The sequence below is a fragment of the Cebus imitator genome, unplaced genomic scaffold (genome assembly GCF_001604975.1).
Source record: "Cebus imitator isolate Cc_AM_T3 unplaced genomic scaffold, Cebus_imitator-1.0 Scaffold3, whole genome shotgun sequence".
Taxonomy (NCBI): Eukaryota; Metazoa; Chordata; class Mammalia; order Primates; family Cebidae; genus Cebus; species Cebus imitator.
Window position 1 is genome coordinate 9,716,901 of NW_016107318.1, and position 15,713 is coordinate 9,732,613.

Consider the following 15,713-nt stretch of genomic DNA (forward strand, 5'->3'; position numbering starts at 1 on the left):
GCCTCCTGGGTTCAAGCAATTCTCCTCCCTCAGCCTCCAGAGTAGTTGGGACTACAGGTCCGTGCCACCATGCCCAGCTAATTTTTGTATTTTTAGTAGAGACAGGGTTTCACCATGTTGACCAGGATGGTCTCAATCTCTTGACCTCATGAGCCACCCGCCTCGGCCTCCCAAAGTGCTGGGATTACAGGCGTGAAATGCCACACCTGGCCTAATATTGTTTTCTTCTGTGCCTCCACACAAATCTCATCTTGTAGCTCCCATAATTCCCACGTGTTGTGCGAGGGACATAATGGGACATGACTGAGTTATGAGGCAGGTCTTTCTTGGGCTCTTTTCATGACAGTAAATGTGTCTCACAAGATCTGTTAGTTTCAAAAAACAGGTTTCTCTGCACAAGCTCTCTTTGTGCTTCCCACCATCCAAGTAAGATGTGACTTTCTCCTTCTTGCCTTCCACCATGATTGTGAGGCTTTCCCAACCATGTGGAACCGAAAATCCAGTTAAGCCTCTTTCTTTCATAAATTCTCCAGTCTTGGGTATGTCTTTATCAGCAGCATGAGAATAGACTAATACAGGCTTGGAATATTGTTAAAACAAAAAAGTTGATTAAATTGCTTTATAATATAATTCTTTAAATTAGAGTTATGTAATTACAAGTAAATATATTTAAATAAATATAAATTACATCTATTTTCCAAAGTAAAATAGATGTAATATACAAATAAATACTATTACATAAAATTAGTTAATAAAATAAATTTTTGGCACATAAGTTCTCAGTGAATGTTTGTGGTGGATCTGATTTTTTTTTACACATTTTATCTGTTTTGCCTTAAATCTTGATTTGGCATATGCATTTAGTTGTTTTAATCTCTTCTAAAATTTGACAGTTTGTCCCAGGTCACAAGATAATTCAGAAAAATCCTGAATCCTCTAGGACAAACTATTTTTGAAATAAATTAATTTGTGAGGTGGAATAATAATAAACATAAAAAACAATCATTTGAGAAATTATTATATTAAATATTAATCCATGATTACTTTCATGCTGCTGCCTTCATTCTACAATTGTATGGAACATTAGAAAATCGGTCAAAATGAAATAAAGCTGAGTCGACTCTTGAAAAGCCATTTGATCCACACTGAAAAATAACACAACCATTATACATGAATAATCAAGATAAGTGAGTCATGTGGGAATGCCAAAGTTGGTTTCTGAACATTGATGTGGCCATCAGAAAAAACATTTGGAAAAATAAGCTGCTAAGAGTATTTAAAATTTGCTATTGTCTCACCACAATCCTTCTCTCCTTTCTCAGAGGAGACAGCAATAAAATCATTAAGAGTTCCTGATAGCATCTAGATTTGCTCTTTGAGTAATGGAAAATTAGATCATCCACAAATGATCACAGATAAATCTTACCTTATAAATCCAATTAAAACTGACAGAACCATGTAACTCCTAGATTATAATGATGCAATAGAGCACAATTTTGTTTGTTCTAAGACCTAACCATTTACATGCCTGGTAGAAATTGTAGGGGCTGGGCAAATATTCTTTAGACTGCAGACTTGTCCCAATTATAGAATATTGGAACATGTCCCATTCAAGTATTTTTTAAATGTAATGCCAGTGTATTAAATATCTTTTATTATATGGAAAATGTGTGTGTGTGTGTGTGTGTGTGTGTGTGTGTGTGTATGTGTGTCTGTACACACACACCTACAGAAGCATCTGCATGTTCATGCCTTTAAAGGATATGTACCAGTATATAACAAAAATACTTACTTTTCTACCAAAATTACACCTAGAAATTCTAATTAGTCTTGTATAGTTAGCTTTGATACTTTTTTATTATTTATAAATTTATCCATAAGTGCAAATCCTTATCTTGTGGTCCAAATACATTTTGTCCTTAATCTCCAAGAAAAAAAAATTTGAATTTGGGTGTCATGTTTAATTATGTCTTATAAATAATAGTAATAACAATAAAACAGAAACCAATTGTCAGGATAGCCCATCCAATCATATCCAGAGGAAGACAGAGATGGAGAGTAAGCACTGAGTACAGAAAACTAAATCTCCTCTTATAATAAGAATGGAGTGGACCCATGATCAAAAAGGAGTATTTCATACAATTGAACCATTAAATATACATATTCCATCTAATTATTCAGAAAGGAGTCTTAGTGTTACATATTATTTCAATTGCTTTACCTTGCAAGAGCTAAAATAGAATCCAAAGAAACAGATTGGCTTTGGTTCTTCACCATTTACTGGCTAAATCCTAACAAGAATTGAGTCCTCCTGTTATTTATTTCAGTTTTCACTCCAGTTTCAACTATTATTCAACTTAAAATTGCTAGTTTAAACTTTGGCTACATTCATAAAACATTTTACTTTTCGTTAATTTCTAATCATGAGATCTTCCCACTAAATGTAGCCATCTTCACAATTTACATATATTGCCACAAAGTTCTTCTGATCAACAAAGAGAATCATCATTGGTGATAGAAACATAAAAATATATAGATTAATAGAAATATAGCCATTGCATAAAAACACAGTCTGGGTATTTCAAAATAGAGTTCTGTGATTAAGTTCATCACACACAAAGTTTTCATCCTTTAGTTGTTATGTTTCCTTGTTAGACATCAATTACATTGCATTCTATAATAATGATAATGAACAAGCTCAGCTGAAATAACATTCTCAGATAGAGAGAGGAAAGCCTGGGTTGAGCATACTAGAAAAACTAAATTTATAATTTAAATACAATTAAAGATGGTTATGAATTTGGAATGATGGATTAGATGTATTCTTCCTTATTCTTTCCACTAAGTACACTACAAACATTGACATAATATATAACACACATATAGGATGACTCTGAAAGGTAGAGAATAGAAGGCAGACTGGTTAGAAACCTGAGGACCTGAGAAAATATAACAGTGAGTTCCTGGAGTTTCCTTTTTGCGTCATGTATTTCAGGCTGGGTGCTAAAGAAGCTGGCAACTCAGAAACTGCAACAGTATAGATTTAAAAGGCCAAAACAAAAGCATGTCCACTCTAACAAAGCACTAATAAAGGGGCAACCCAGTCAGATTAAAAGTTTTTAGACAATAATTGATCTACTTCAGTTAAATACCACCAAAAATATTGGCAGCCCCACCCCATCTCTGCCAGCGAAGGGCCCATGAGAAGACTGTATTTCCACTCTCACCAGGCTGCAACAAGGCTCAATAAACCTCCCTCCCTGCCAGGAAAGTGTTAGAGAAGGCTGAATTGAAGAGGCAGGACTTCCTTTCACACCAGGCAATAATGGTACCTGTCTCTCCTTCCTGACTGGAGTGGTGGCTGGGGAAGCCTAGTAGAGAGCCAGAAATTTCACTACCACTCACAAGTAAAGAAGTTACTTCCCTTCCCCCTACTCCATTACAGTATTAACCGAGGTCATGTGGGAAGCAGTAATGAGCAGAATTTCCCTCCCAGCTACAGTAGTTACAGTGGAAGCCTAGCAGGGAACCTGAGTTTCCATACCAGCCAACCAGTAACATGGAGTTCCTCCTCCCCAAGAGTCAATGAAAGTTGAGTGGGGAACCCAGACTTTCACAAAAGATATCAGAGGACGACTACTAAAACAGATTATTTAAATAATTTCCAGATTCGCTTAATACGTAAATACCCAGTTTTCAATAAAATTATTTACTATACTAAGAACCAAAAACATTTCTACTTGCAAAAAAGATCAATAGGTGGATGCCAACATCAAAATTACACAGATGTTATACTTATCAAACAAGGATTTTGCTGTAGCTATTATATAAAGGCTTTAATAAACAATAAATAAATGTTCACAAAAGAAATTAAAGAATGTGGACAAAGAGATTCAGCAAAGAAAAAGAGTCTCAGCAAAAAGATAAAAGATGCAAAAAAAAAATTCTAGAACAGAAAAATAAAATAACCATAACTTAAAATGCAATGAATGGGCTCAACAGTAGACAGAATAAAGAATTAGTAAGTCTGAAGAAAGAAGAACAGAAATTACCTAGGGTAAGCTGCAAAGAGAAAGTAGATTAAATAAAATAATATAAATCCTCAGGGACATATGAGACTATAACAAAAAATCTAACATTTGTGTCATCAGGGTTTCAAAAAACAAAGAAAATGAAGGTGCAATTAAAACACTGCTTGACAAAATGACCAATAATATCCAAAAATTTAGTATAAGACATAAATCTACAGATTCAAGAAGTTTAGCAAACCTAGAACAGGTTGAACCCAAAGAAATTCATAGTAGACAAAATATAATAAAACTTTTGAACACTAAAGAGAGAAAAAAATAGAAGGTAGCACATGAGAAATGAAACTTAACCTATAAGGGAAAATTTTTTGAATGACAAGAGTTATCAGAAACTATAAAGTTCAAAAAATGTGGCACATTTTTCAAGTGGTAAAAGCAAAGAACTGTCAACTCAAAATTCTGTACTGAGCAAAAAATATAGTTCAGGAATACAAAAAAATTAAGGAATTGTCAAAAAGATATTTAGAAACTTTATTTCAATGAGGAAAAAACAAAGAAGACAGAATGAACAAAGGTACAGGTAGATAGAATATCCTTGAAGACTTGGGTTTTCTAAATTATGCTTGATAGTTGAAGCAAAATGTATAATGCTGTCTGATGTGATTCTCAATGTATGTAGAAGAAATACTGAAGCCAATTATAAATTGGGATACAAAAGGGATTCGAAGTGTAGTAATGTTTCTACACTTAGCCCATAAGGTAAGGTGTTGACACTAGTAGACTGTGACAAGTTGGTGCATATTACACCTAGAATAACTACTAAAAAGCCTATACAAAGAGATACACTAAAAATGCTAAAATAAATCAAAATACAATTATTAAAATTGTTCAAATAACCCATGGGAAAACAGGAAAATATAAAACAGAAAAAAAAGAACAAACAGAAAACAAAAAATTTAAGTGGCACAATTAATCTCCAACACATCAGTAAGTAAATTAAATTTGCCAATTAAACAATGCATATTTCATAGAGTAGATTAAAAATATGACACTGACATATACTAGCTACAAAAAAACTCATTTCAAATTTAACAATATAGGTAGGTTGAGAAATTTTAAAAAACAGAGAAATATATACTATTGCAAACAAATCAAATGAAAGCAAATGAGACTCAATTCATATTAGATACTTATACTTCATAAAAAATTGCTAGGGGCTGAGAACACCATTACTTAAGGAGAAAGGAGTCAATCTGTTAGGAAAATACAGCAATCCCAAATGCATATCACCAAACCAGAGAGCTGCAAAATGTGTGAACCAAACCTGATAGAATTAAAAGGAAAAATAGATGTATCTAAAATCATAGTTGGAAACTACAACATTCCTCTGATAACAACTAAAGAATAGCTGTTTCAGTATTCCATAATCAATCATTATAATCCTTCATAGTAATAAACAACAGAAGAAAATAATCACAAGAACTGACACAGAAAAAGCATTCAACAAAATTCAACACCATTTGTGATTTTAAAAAAAGTTTTCATAAAACTAAAACTACAGGAGAAGTTTATCAATTTTATAAAGAACACTTACCAAAAAAAATAATAATTAAAAAAAAAAAATAAAAGCAAAGATGACTACACTCACTACATCTATCCAGCATAGTATTGAAAGATCTAGCCATAACAATAAAGCCATGTAAATTTAAAAAAATAAGGAAATGAAATAAAAGCTCTATCAACTGAATAGAAAGAAATAAAACTGAATACTAAGTTTATATGAAACGATATATGTCAAAAATCACAAGATATATAAAAAATAAACAGAATAAATGAATTTAGTTAGATGATACAAGATTAACACATAAGCGACTCTATTTTTATATGCTAGGAATGGTTAAAAAAGTGAAATAGGTATAAATCTTATAAAACTTGTATGCTGAAAACTACACAATGTTGTTTCAAGAAATTAAAGAAGTTCAAATAAATAAGAAAACATGCCATGCTCATGGATTGGAAGTCTCAATAAATAAATCAATTATCCACAAATTGACATATATTTTAAACAAAATTCCTATCAAAATCCTAGCAATATTTTAAATGTACACAAACTTATTCTAACTGTCTCTATATAGAAATACAAAAGAACTTGAAGAGCTAAAATATTTTTGACAAAAGAGTAAAGTGAGAGGAACCATACTATCTCACATTTGAAGATTTATATAGAGTTAAAATAACCAGGAATGGTGGAGGAATAGACACATAAATTGAACAGAATAGAGAGCCCAGAAATAGACCTACATAACTAATTTTTGACAAAGATACTAAAGCAATTCAATAGAGGAAATATAGCCATTTCAAAAAGTGGTGCTAAAATGGTATTATAGCAATTGAATATCCATAGTCAAAATAAATAAACAAAAGAAACTTTATCTGAACCATACCTTATTAAAAAATTGACTCAAAATGAATCATAGATTTAAACTGAAAACTATAAAATCTTTAGGATAAAAATCATAGAAAATCTTCAAAAACTATTGCCTAGTGAAACTTTTTAGATATGATACCAAAAGCATAATTCATAAAAGAAAAAAAGAGTAAACTAGACTTCCTTGAAATTTAAAACTTTTGCTTTATGAAAGGTACTGTTAAGAAGATGAAAAGTTACAGACTGGATGAATATATTTACAACTGCATATCTGAAAGAGGACTCAGAGCTAGAATATATATGTTTAAAAAAACCTTTCAAAACTGAACAGTCAGAAAAAAAAATCCAATTAGAAAATGGGCAAAACAAAGAGACATTTCACTGAAAAAGACACATGGGTTGCAAAAAAGCACACATAAAAAAAGATGTTCAACATTACTAGTCATTATGAAAATGCAAATTAAAATCACAATTAGAAACTATTACAAACCTATTAGGAGATAAAATAAAAACTAGTTACAATGGAAAAAGCTGTGAGGATGTAGAGTAGCTAAATTTCTCATGCATTACTGTTGGGATGTATTATGGCACAGCTATCAGGAAATAGCTTGGCAGTTTCTTTTTTAAAAAGTCAACATGCATTTATCATACAACATCACAATTATACTTCAGGGTATTTATTCCAGACAAATAAAAACAGGTCCACACAAAAACCTGTACATGGTTGCTTAATGTGGCTTTATTTGTAAGTGCCCCGAACTGGAAATATCAAAATGTCCTGAAATAGGTGAATAAACAAATTATCATACATGCATTCCAGAAACTACTCAGCAACAAAAAGAGAAAAAAATTTAAAATCTATTGATATAAGAAATAACCTACATACAACTCAAGGACAATATGCTGAGTGAATAAAAGCCAACTTCAAAATGTCATATACTATATGATTTCATTTATATGACATTATCAAAATGACAAAATAATAGTGATGAAGAACAAATTAGTGATTGCTCAAATCCTAGCGGCGACTGAAAGACAAGTATTTTTTTTTTTTTTTGAGAGAGAGAGACTCATATTGATAAGATTATAAGGCCAGTTCAAAAATAAACCTGAAGTTAGAAAACTTGCTGAGCAAGAGTCCGAGGTTTGAACCAACCACCTTTCTGAGCAGTTTGTGAGCATTACACTCAGTACATTGGATTCAACTGGCTCTAGCAGAAGTAGATTCTAAGAAGGAATGCTTCAACACTGTCCTAATTCCAAATGGGTTTTCCCCACATTATAGTTTTCAAACAGTTTCAAATAGCAAAATTTTTCACAGTCTGTGATGAAAACAAACAAAAACAATATTATCAAGAGCAACAAAAACCAAGACTTTTCTAGTTTTTGCTCTCATATGATTTAAGAAAAAAAAAAAAAAAGCCTTCTTAATGTTCTGCATTTGGTTCTAGACAATTTATAGTATAACCATGACCTGAAATTTTATCTGTTTCAAAGAGTTGAGGTGACAAGAAATACAGTACAGGAGCACCCAAGGCTTGGTATCTTTAAAAATCTTTAAGCTGAGATAAGGAAGACATACCCATTGTACATACAGATGAACTGTAAGTAAACCAATTTGAAGGTTGATTTTATCTGTCAACTTGACTAGGCTCTGCTACTCATTTTTTGGTAAATACTAGTATAGATGTTGCTATGCAGATTATTTACTAGGTAAGAGTAACATTTAAATCTACAGACATTGAGTAAGGTAGATTACCCTCCATAATGTGGGTGGGGTTCATTTAATCAGTAGAAGATCTTAACAGAAAAAAAAAGACTGTGGTCCCCTGAAGAAGAGGGAATTCTACACTTGGACTGCCTTCAGACACCAGCTGTAACATCAACTCTTCCCTGGGTCTCTAGTCTGCCAGCCTACCCTGCAGATTTTGGACTTGTCAGCTTCCACAGCTATATGAGACAACTCTTTAAAACAATATCTCTGTGTGTGTGCATGTGTGTGTATAAAATATATGTATATAATATGTAAAATGTATGATGTATATGCACACAGACATACATATTTTCTATTGATTCTGTTTCTATGGCAAACCCAGACTGATACATTCAGTGTTCTCACAGACTTGCAGCTCAGCTTTGTGTAATCTAGGCAAAGTTTCCAGTACTGATATCCAAGAATGTTTATAGCATTACTGCTTGTAATAGGCAAGTAATATAAAACATATCTTCCAAAACTATAATAAATATATAATTGTACTGATATACTATGAAATGCTACATGGATTCAACAAATGAAGGAACAGCAGCTGCACAACAGCACAGAGGAATTCTAACATAGAATGTTAAGCAAAAGAAGCCAGAAACAAAAAAAGTATATGTTATAATTACATGTTATATGATACGTTGTAGCTTTGTATGAGTACATGTAAAACACAGTCATTCTTTCAGAGGGATACAAAGCTAAATGGTAAAATGTAAAGAAAATGAGGAAATGATGATGGTGAAATATTTACAGTGGTTACTTTTAAGGATGAAATGGGGGTTATAATTTTAAAAAGGCTTGCAGAAGGCATTTGGGGTGTTGGTAATTTTCTGTTTCTTAATCTGTGTGGAATGGAATGGATGTTAACTTCAAAATAATGCTTCACTAATCTGTACCTTCACATATTAGGCACTTTTCTAAAAGTGTATTGTTAAAAATGTGTTGTATTTCAGAAAAAAAAATTAAATGTCATAAACATGGGTGGCTGTTATAAATTTGGAAAGGTATTTGATACAGCCCTTTTAAAATAATTCCACTTCAAACCTGGTTGACTTTTTCTAATCTTATGAAAAAACAATGATTTACTTACCCATGAATATCATGACTTAACAACAAGTGGGATAAAAAAATCTCAATAGTTGCTAGAAGTGGACATGGAGTGAAGTGGCAAAAGTTATTTTCTTTCTGCTTAGGGCTATGTTTTAAAGTCACATTTTCACACTCTTATGTTATGCAAATTATATTAACAGTAAAAATTCTCCCAAATTAGAAGCTACCAATTCCAGTCAATGTCTTCATAAGTTTACACAGTGAGGTACTTTCTCTCTTCACAGGCACACTTAGACACAGACATACATATATCAATTATAGAAAAAAATGCTAAAAAGTCAAAATTAACAGGCTATAGTAGAGTTCGAAAATATATAGGTTAAACATCTTTGCAATAAATATCTGAACCTTTTAGGAAATTAAAGAAATTACATAATAGAATAAAACAGAATAACTGTTCGATAGAATAAAATTTTACATTCTTCATGGTCCAATAGAAAGTATCAAATTTGATGTTTATTTTTGAATAGAGGTGCTTTAGTTTTTTTAAATATGTGAGAAAAAATCTTAAAAAATCATTATTGATTTTCCTGAAAATCATTGTAAATTATCTAATGAAATGTAGTTAAAGCTGCACTTGTTATCTTAGAAATAGAGTAGAAATTTCAGTTACTTAAAAATGATTTCTATCCACACCTATTATAACAATGTTCTTTCTTATTTAAGTACTTAGGTGAAATTTTCAAGGCCATTCTATAGAAATGTTTTGAAGAGCTTTGAAATTAAAATAGGTATCTCTGCACTCCTCTAAACATACAAACACATATATACACTTCTAACTTCTTTGCTTACCCTCAATGCTTCTAGTGAATAGATAAGATGATTAATCAATGATAACTGAATAAATATATGATATTTAAATAGAGTGATCCCTTAGGCAAATGATTTTGTTTTTTTCCTCCTCTTTATGCAATAGCCATTCCCAGAGTGAATATTATGTAGCTGTCACAATATAAAAAATGCAAAGATTTACATGGGTTATTGCCCAAAAGAAGCTCACCATTTACTTATACTTTTATTTGTGGTGAAAAAAACATAAAATGACCATTCCTTCCAAAGACCTGTTAATTCAACACTTGCTTAAATAAAAGAGCCCCCCACACCTACTTTACAATAACAATTTATAACAAAAATTACGCATTTCAACAATATAGAAGACATTTGTGGGTGCATAATTGTAATATTATTTGAGCAAGTCTCCTACAATCTAGGAAGAAATCATGGAAAGATGTTTTGTTGTGGTCAGCCATTAAACTCATTGCATCTGTGGTAACCTGGGCTACTCAATTACATAGCAGGTAAATGTAGAGATTGAATTGATGAGAAGGAGCTCTTTTTGTAGCTAAATAATTCAAATTAGATGTGTTTGACCAAAAATCTGCTTTATTTTATTTGAAAAACACCAGATGGTAAAAATTTGGGAAATGTAACTCATAACGAAGTGGTTCTCAACTTGGAGTGATCCCCTTCCCAATTCAGAAGACACTAAGCAACGTCTGGAGAAATTCTGGGTATCACAACTATTGGCATTTACTAGATAGAGGCCAGGGATGCTGATAAACATTTTCCAATACACACAGAAGTCCCAATGCTCCACACAAAAAAATAATTACCTGCACCAAAATGTCTAAAGGGCCTAGACTGAGAAACATTTCTGTAGTGGAAGATTCCCTGTCCCCAAACAAATTTCATCAGCTTTCTATTTTTCACACTGACCTACAATTCATCAGCATGGGTCAGTTTTAGTTGGCAAGATACTCCAAGCTTAAGGCAGCTTAATTCAAATAGAGAATCAATTATGGACCAAGTTAGAGAGCTATTATTCATAGGTACAGTTTCTAAGGGCTTTCTGACTGTCTCCTTCAGAAAATACAAAGTGATCTCATTAGCTCCTTCCATTAGGTCCTGGGACCTGTCTTGGCTAAAACTTCTCATGCCCACACGGTAATGGGTAACAGCAGGAAAGATAAAGCTAGCTTTACTCATTCACTACCAATAAACAAATATTTTTTTCATTCTAACAATCACAATTACACTGTTGAATAAAAATCGAGTTTATTAAACTAAGCAAGCTTAAGAAGCTTCCTTATAACATTACTCTTTCCAACATCCTTAGAGATTCAAAATACAGGTCACAGGGCATGAAAGGCAGGGGTGGAATCAATCTAGATAATGGAATAATCTGCTATCACAACCAGGCTCCACCTTTCTCCTTCCAAACTAACTCCCTACTGATTATTACATTTCCTGAAATACTAGAAGTTAAGCTTTTAAAATGAAGAAAAGAAAGGTACATCATTATAAAAAAGTAATAATTAACTTCAATGTCATTTCCTTAAAATTCTATCCAAAGGAGTAACCCATTACACCCACTCCAATATTCGCCTCTAAAACTTTCTAAACAATGCTATTACTAATTCTTCTACTTTAAAAAATTCCACTAAGAAACTATTTGCTATATAAGATGTTTTTTTTTTTTTTTTTCTTTTTTTCCTCATTTTGTTGTTTGGTTTTGTTCTGATTTTCCCTCAAAACGAGCCAAGACACCCAGAATTTAAGTCTCTGTTTGGAAGAATTTTAGGACCTCAAAAGAAAATATTAGAAACGACGTAAAAGCCTGTCAGATTTTTTTTGCCCTTAGAAACGTTTAGGGAATAGGAAATCATAAGTGCTTTTACATTCATCTTCTCTATTCAGAAGCCTGGCAGTAGTACAAAGGTCAAGAGAGGCTACCCGACCTGAGATTTTTGGACTTGCTGTAAATAATAATGACCTATCTGTAAATAATTTCCCCAATAATCCAGACTGCTTTCTTTAGATGGGTTCTCTAAGAGCTAAGTGTGATCTGTGAATGATAGTTGAGATGAAAACTAGAAATAAGGAAAAGAAACTCTTTGTCTTTAAAAGAAGTGGCTCCAGTTTCCGTTTACAAGCCTGAAGGGTTGTTGTACATATTAAAACTGCTGCATAGCTCCATCCCTGGTCAAAGAAATCCCTCCTCCTACCACCCCTACCCCACCCCCGTGGACACTGAAGATGTCAGATCTCTGGGAAACAGCAGTTAGAAAAGGATGCTTTTCATAGCTTGTACTAGAAAACGCTGGCACCCCCATCCCTGCTTAAAATAGCACTAAACTGAATCACAATGCAGGAACCTATGCCTCCTGTATCTCTTCAATAGAATCTAGCTCGTTTCCAGTGAAATGATAAATAATACTGCATAGTTTTGCCCAAGTATATGACATATCAATTCTTCTAATCCCCCCGTTTGCCCAACATAATTTTATGCTTTATCCATCAGCGTGCCACGCAAGATAGAAAAGTGCAGTGAACACGATGACAGTGTTAGCTAGGTATCTGGCATCGATATTACTGAGAGTCTGTCATTTGACAATTATTTCCCTAGCATACCAGGCGGTAAAGAAAATGTTTTCATTCATCCGCAAATGACTAACATTTTATTGATGTTTCAAAATGCGGTTGAAACTCTTGCCCTCTCATTTTCCGAGTCGGTTTTGAGTTAAGGCTGAATACTAACATCAGTAACTCCTGCCGCAAATGTCTCCGTTAACTGCCCAGCCTTGGAGTGTCAGTTCAGCAGGGAGGTGTTGCTAGTTAAGATTCTTCGATAAGCCAGTCTGGGTGGTCACAGGTGATGGGAACCCTTCCCTTTCCCCATATATCCCCGTGCATGGCGATAAAAATCACTCTGAAGGCTGCTACCACCAAGCAAAACGACTCCCTGCCTGCCTCGTAAAGAGCTCAGTCAGGGGAGGCAGCCGGATGCTGACCCCTGCAGAGAGTATTGCTTCGGTGCGCTTTGCCAAAGGACCCTGCAAGCATTATGGAAAACGAGTTAGGGATGTGTGTTTTGCTTTATTTCCTCCAAAGGAGGAAGAACTGGGATCTGGCAAAGATAATCTTCTTCAAAGATTGCTAACGGGGGATGGGGTAAAGGAATGGAAAAAGTGGTGGTGGGGGTGAGAGCATATTTTTTAATTACTTATCTCCCACTTGCACTTCTCCGCTCTGCTTCCGAAACACCTCACTGAACCAGATTGATTGGTGTAACTGCTAACGACACAGCCTCGGTTCTCGCATTGATTTGCAAATGGCCCGGAAAAGCTTAGGAATCTTGAATCTGGAAATCAACTCAAGAAGGAAAGCAGAAAAAAGAGTAGCGGTCGGCCCCATGCCTAGTATCTCCTGCCTTGGGCCAGGGCAGGGCTGGAAACAGCCCAGCGAGCAGCGGAGAGGCTGCGGCGTGGGGAAGTGGGGGTTACCGCTCCGCACCGCCGAGGAGCAAGGCTGTTCAACCCGGTTTGGAGGTTGTTAAGAAATACAACCCTGCGACTCCTTAAACCCCTTAACTCTGCCCTGCCTCGTCTCGGATGCGCCGATCATTCGTCCACATAGCCTTAAATGGGTTAAACTGCCTCTTACATAACTCGACTGCCTGGCTCTACACAATTAAAACACTTGATTGCAGTCTTTTCCCAACTCTGCCTCCCAGCAAGACCCGCCCCGTCCCTCCCAGCGCGCATGCGCGCCGCGCGTGCACAGGCCCCTGCTGGCCCGCGCGCGTACTACACACTCTCCGTCACATACACACTCCATGTTGACCATAAACACTCCCCCTCACACACACAACTTAGTGTCAACACGCACAGATAAAAGAGGGGCGTCCTGCATCCCACACTGGCGGACCCCACAGACGACACACAAACTGCTCTATCGCAAGGCCTTGCACCCCCTCGTGTCCACGCAAAAAGCAGCCACCGTCCCTACCTATTCCCGAGAAAAGAGAGAGAACTAGTTGGCTGCTCATTAACTGCAGCACAACCACCCAGGCGAGATTAGAAGAAAATAAAAACCAAAAAAACAACTCACAGTCGCCGGCGTCACGATGGCGCCGACCACAACTTGGAGGACTTCAAACTTACGGTGCCTCGTGAGGTAAAACGCACAGGTGAGGGAAGGCAAAGCGCCCCTCAGCTCTCCTCACCCCTGCCCCGACACGGAGACTTTTCTAGCAAAGCATCCCTCTAGCGCTTACGACAGTAAGGAAAGCCTTCATTCTACGGTTACTCTCTCTTCCCCTCAGTTTGCATAATTGTCATACAGTTCCTTCTGATTTATTTTTTGTCTTTCTTTTCTTTTTTTCTTGCTTTATTTTTTTCTTTTCTTTTTTTTTTTTTAAATTCACTTTATTTATTTTATTGTATTTTAGGTTTTGGGGTACATTTGAAGAACATGCAAAATTGCAGCCTTGAATTCTTGGGCCCAAGCAATCCTCTTAGACATTCCTCAGTTATGGTTCACTTTTTTTTTTTTTTTTTTTTTTAAATTCCCCCCCCCCTTCTCCATCCCCAGTCCCCGGGCGAGGTTGCTAAGGAAACGGCCGCTTGGCAACGCGCGCGAGCCCGGGGGCCGGCGGCCGGCGCTGCACCCCGCGCTGCTTCTGCTGCTGCTGTAGCTGCTGCTGCGATTGCAGCCGCCGCCGCCGCCGCTCGCCCTGCCTCCTCCTCCGCCGCCGCGCCTCCTCCCTCACTCGCCGGCGCGCTCGCCTCCTCGCTAGATGGTGTGCGAGCCGCCCAAGAATTAGACACACTCCGGACGCGGCCAAAAGCAACCGAGAGGAGGTGTAGTGTGGTGCCAGGGGGAGGGAGGGGAGGGAGGGAGGGAAAGCGAAGAGGAGGAGGAGGGGAGACAAAAACACCGAAAAACAAAAAGAGAGAAACAACACCCAACAACTAGGAGGGGGGGAAGAAAGAAAGAAAAGAAACCCACCCACCCACCAGAAAAAAAAAAAAAAAAATCCTGTGGCGCGCCGCCTGGTTCCCGGGAAGACTCGCCAGCACCAGGGGGTGGGGGAGTGCGAGCTGAAAGCTGCTGGAGAGTGAGCAGCCCTAGCAGGGATGGACATGATGCTGTTGGTGCAGGGTGCTTGTTGCTCGAACCAGTGGCTGGCGGCGGTGCTCCTCAGCCTGTGCTGCCTGCTACCCTCCTGCCTCCCGGCTGGACAGAGTGTGGACTTCCCCTGGGCCGCCGTGGACAACATGATGGTCAGAAAAGGGGACACGGCAGTGCTTAGGTAGGAAGAACGACGTGCTTTTCGTACTTATCTCGGTCTATCTTTCTGTCTCTCTTTTCACCCTCTTTACCTTCTTTATAACACGAGCAATCATGCTGGTGGTGCTTATCGTGGAAAGACCACATCTCAGTCATTCCAGGTGCAGATCCTTCCCGGAGCCCTGGCCCGTTTTTGCTGGGGCAGGTAGCAAGCTGGACTCGTGATGCTAAAGCACTTTGCTGGAACACCAAGTAGCCCGGGGATGAGTGAAGTGTCAGGTTTAGAAGGAGGGGCAGGTGCCACTTTGAAACT

At 36.4% G+C, this 15,713-nt stretch overlaps 1 protein-coding gene and 1 long non-coding RNA gene across 2 annotated transcripts in view; one reads left to right on the forward strand and one right to left on the reverse strand.

The window, feature by feature from the left end:
• LOC108306740 overlaps positions 1-14,512 on the reverse strand; it is a 223,006-nt gene extending 208,494 nt beyond the window's left edge. The window contains exon 1 of the long non-coding RNA XR_001826260.2: positions 14,219-14,512. This is a non-coding gene — a long non-coding RNA (uncharacterized LOC108306740). The remainder of the gene's footprint in view (positions 1-14,218) is intronic.
• Positions 14,513-14,819: 307 nt separating this feature from the next.
• The window catches only part of NEGR1 (neuronal growth regulator 1), a 909,650-nt gene continuing 908,756 nt past the window's right edge, over positions 14,820-15,713 (forward strand). The window contains exon 1 of the mRNA XM_017530454.2: positions 14,820-15,422. Coding sequence (XP_017385943.1) covers positions 15,247-15,422 — 176 coding nt within the window. The 5' untranslated portion in view covers positions 14,820-15,246. The remainder of the gene's footprint in view (positions 15,423-15,713) is intronic.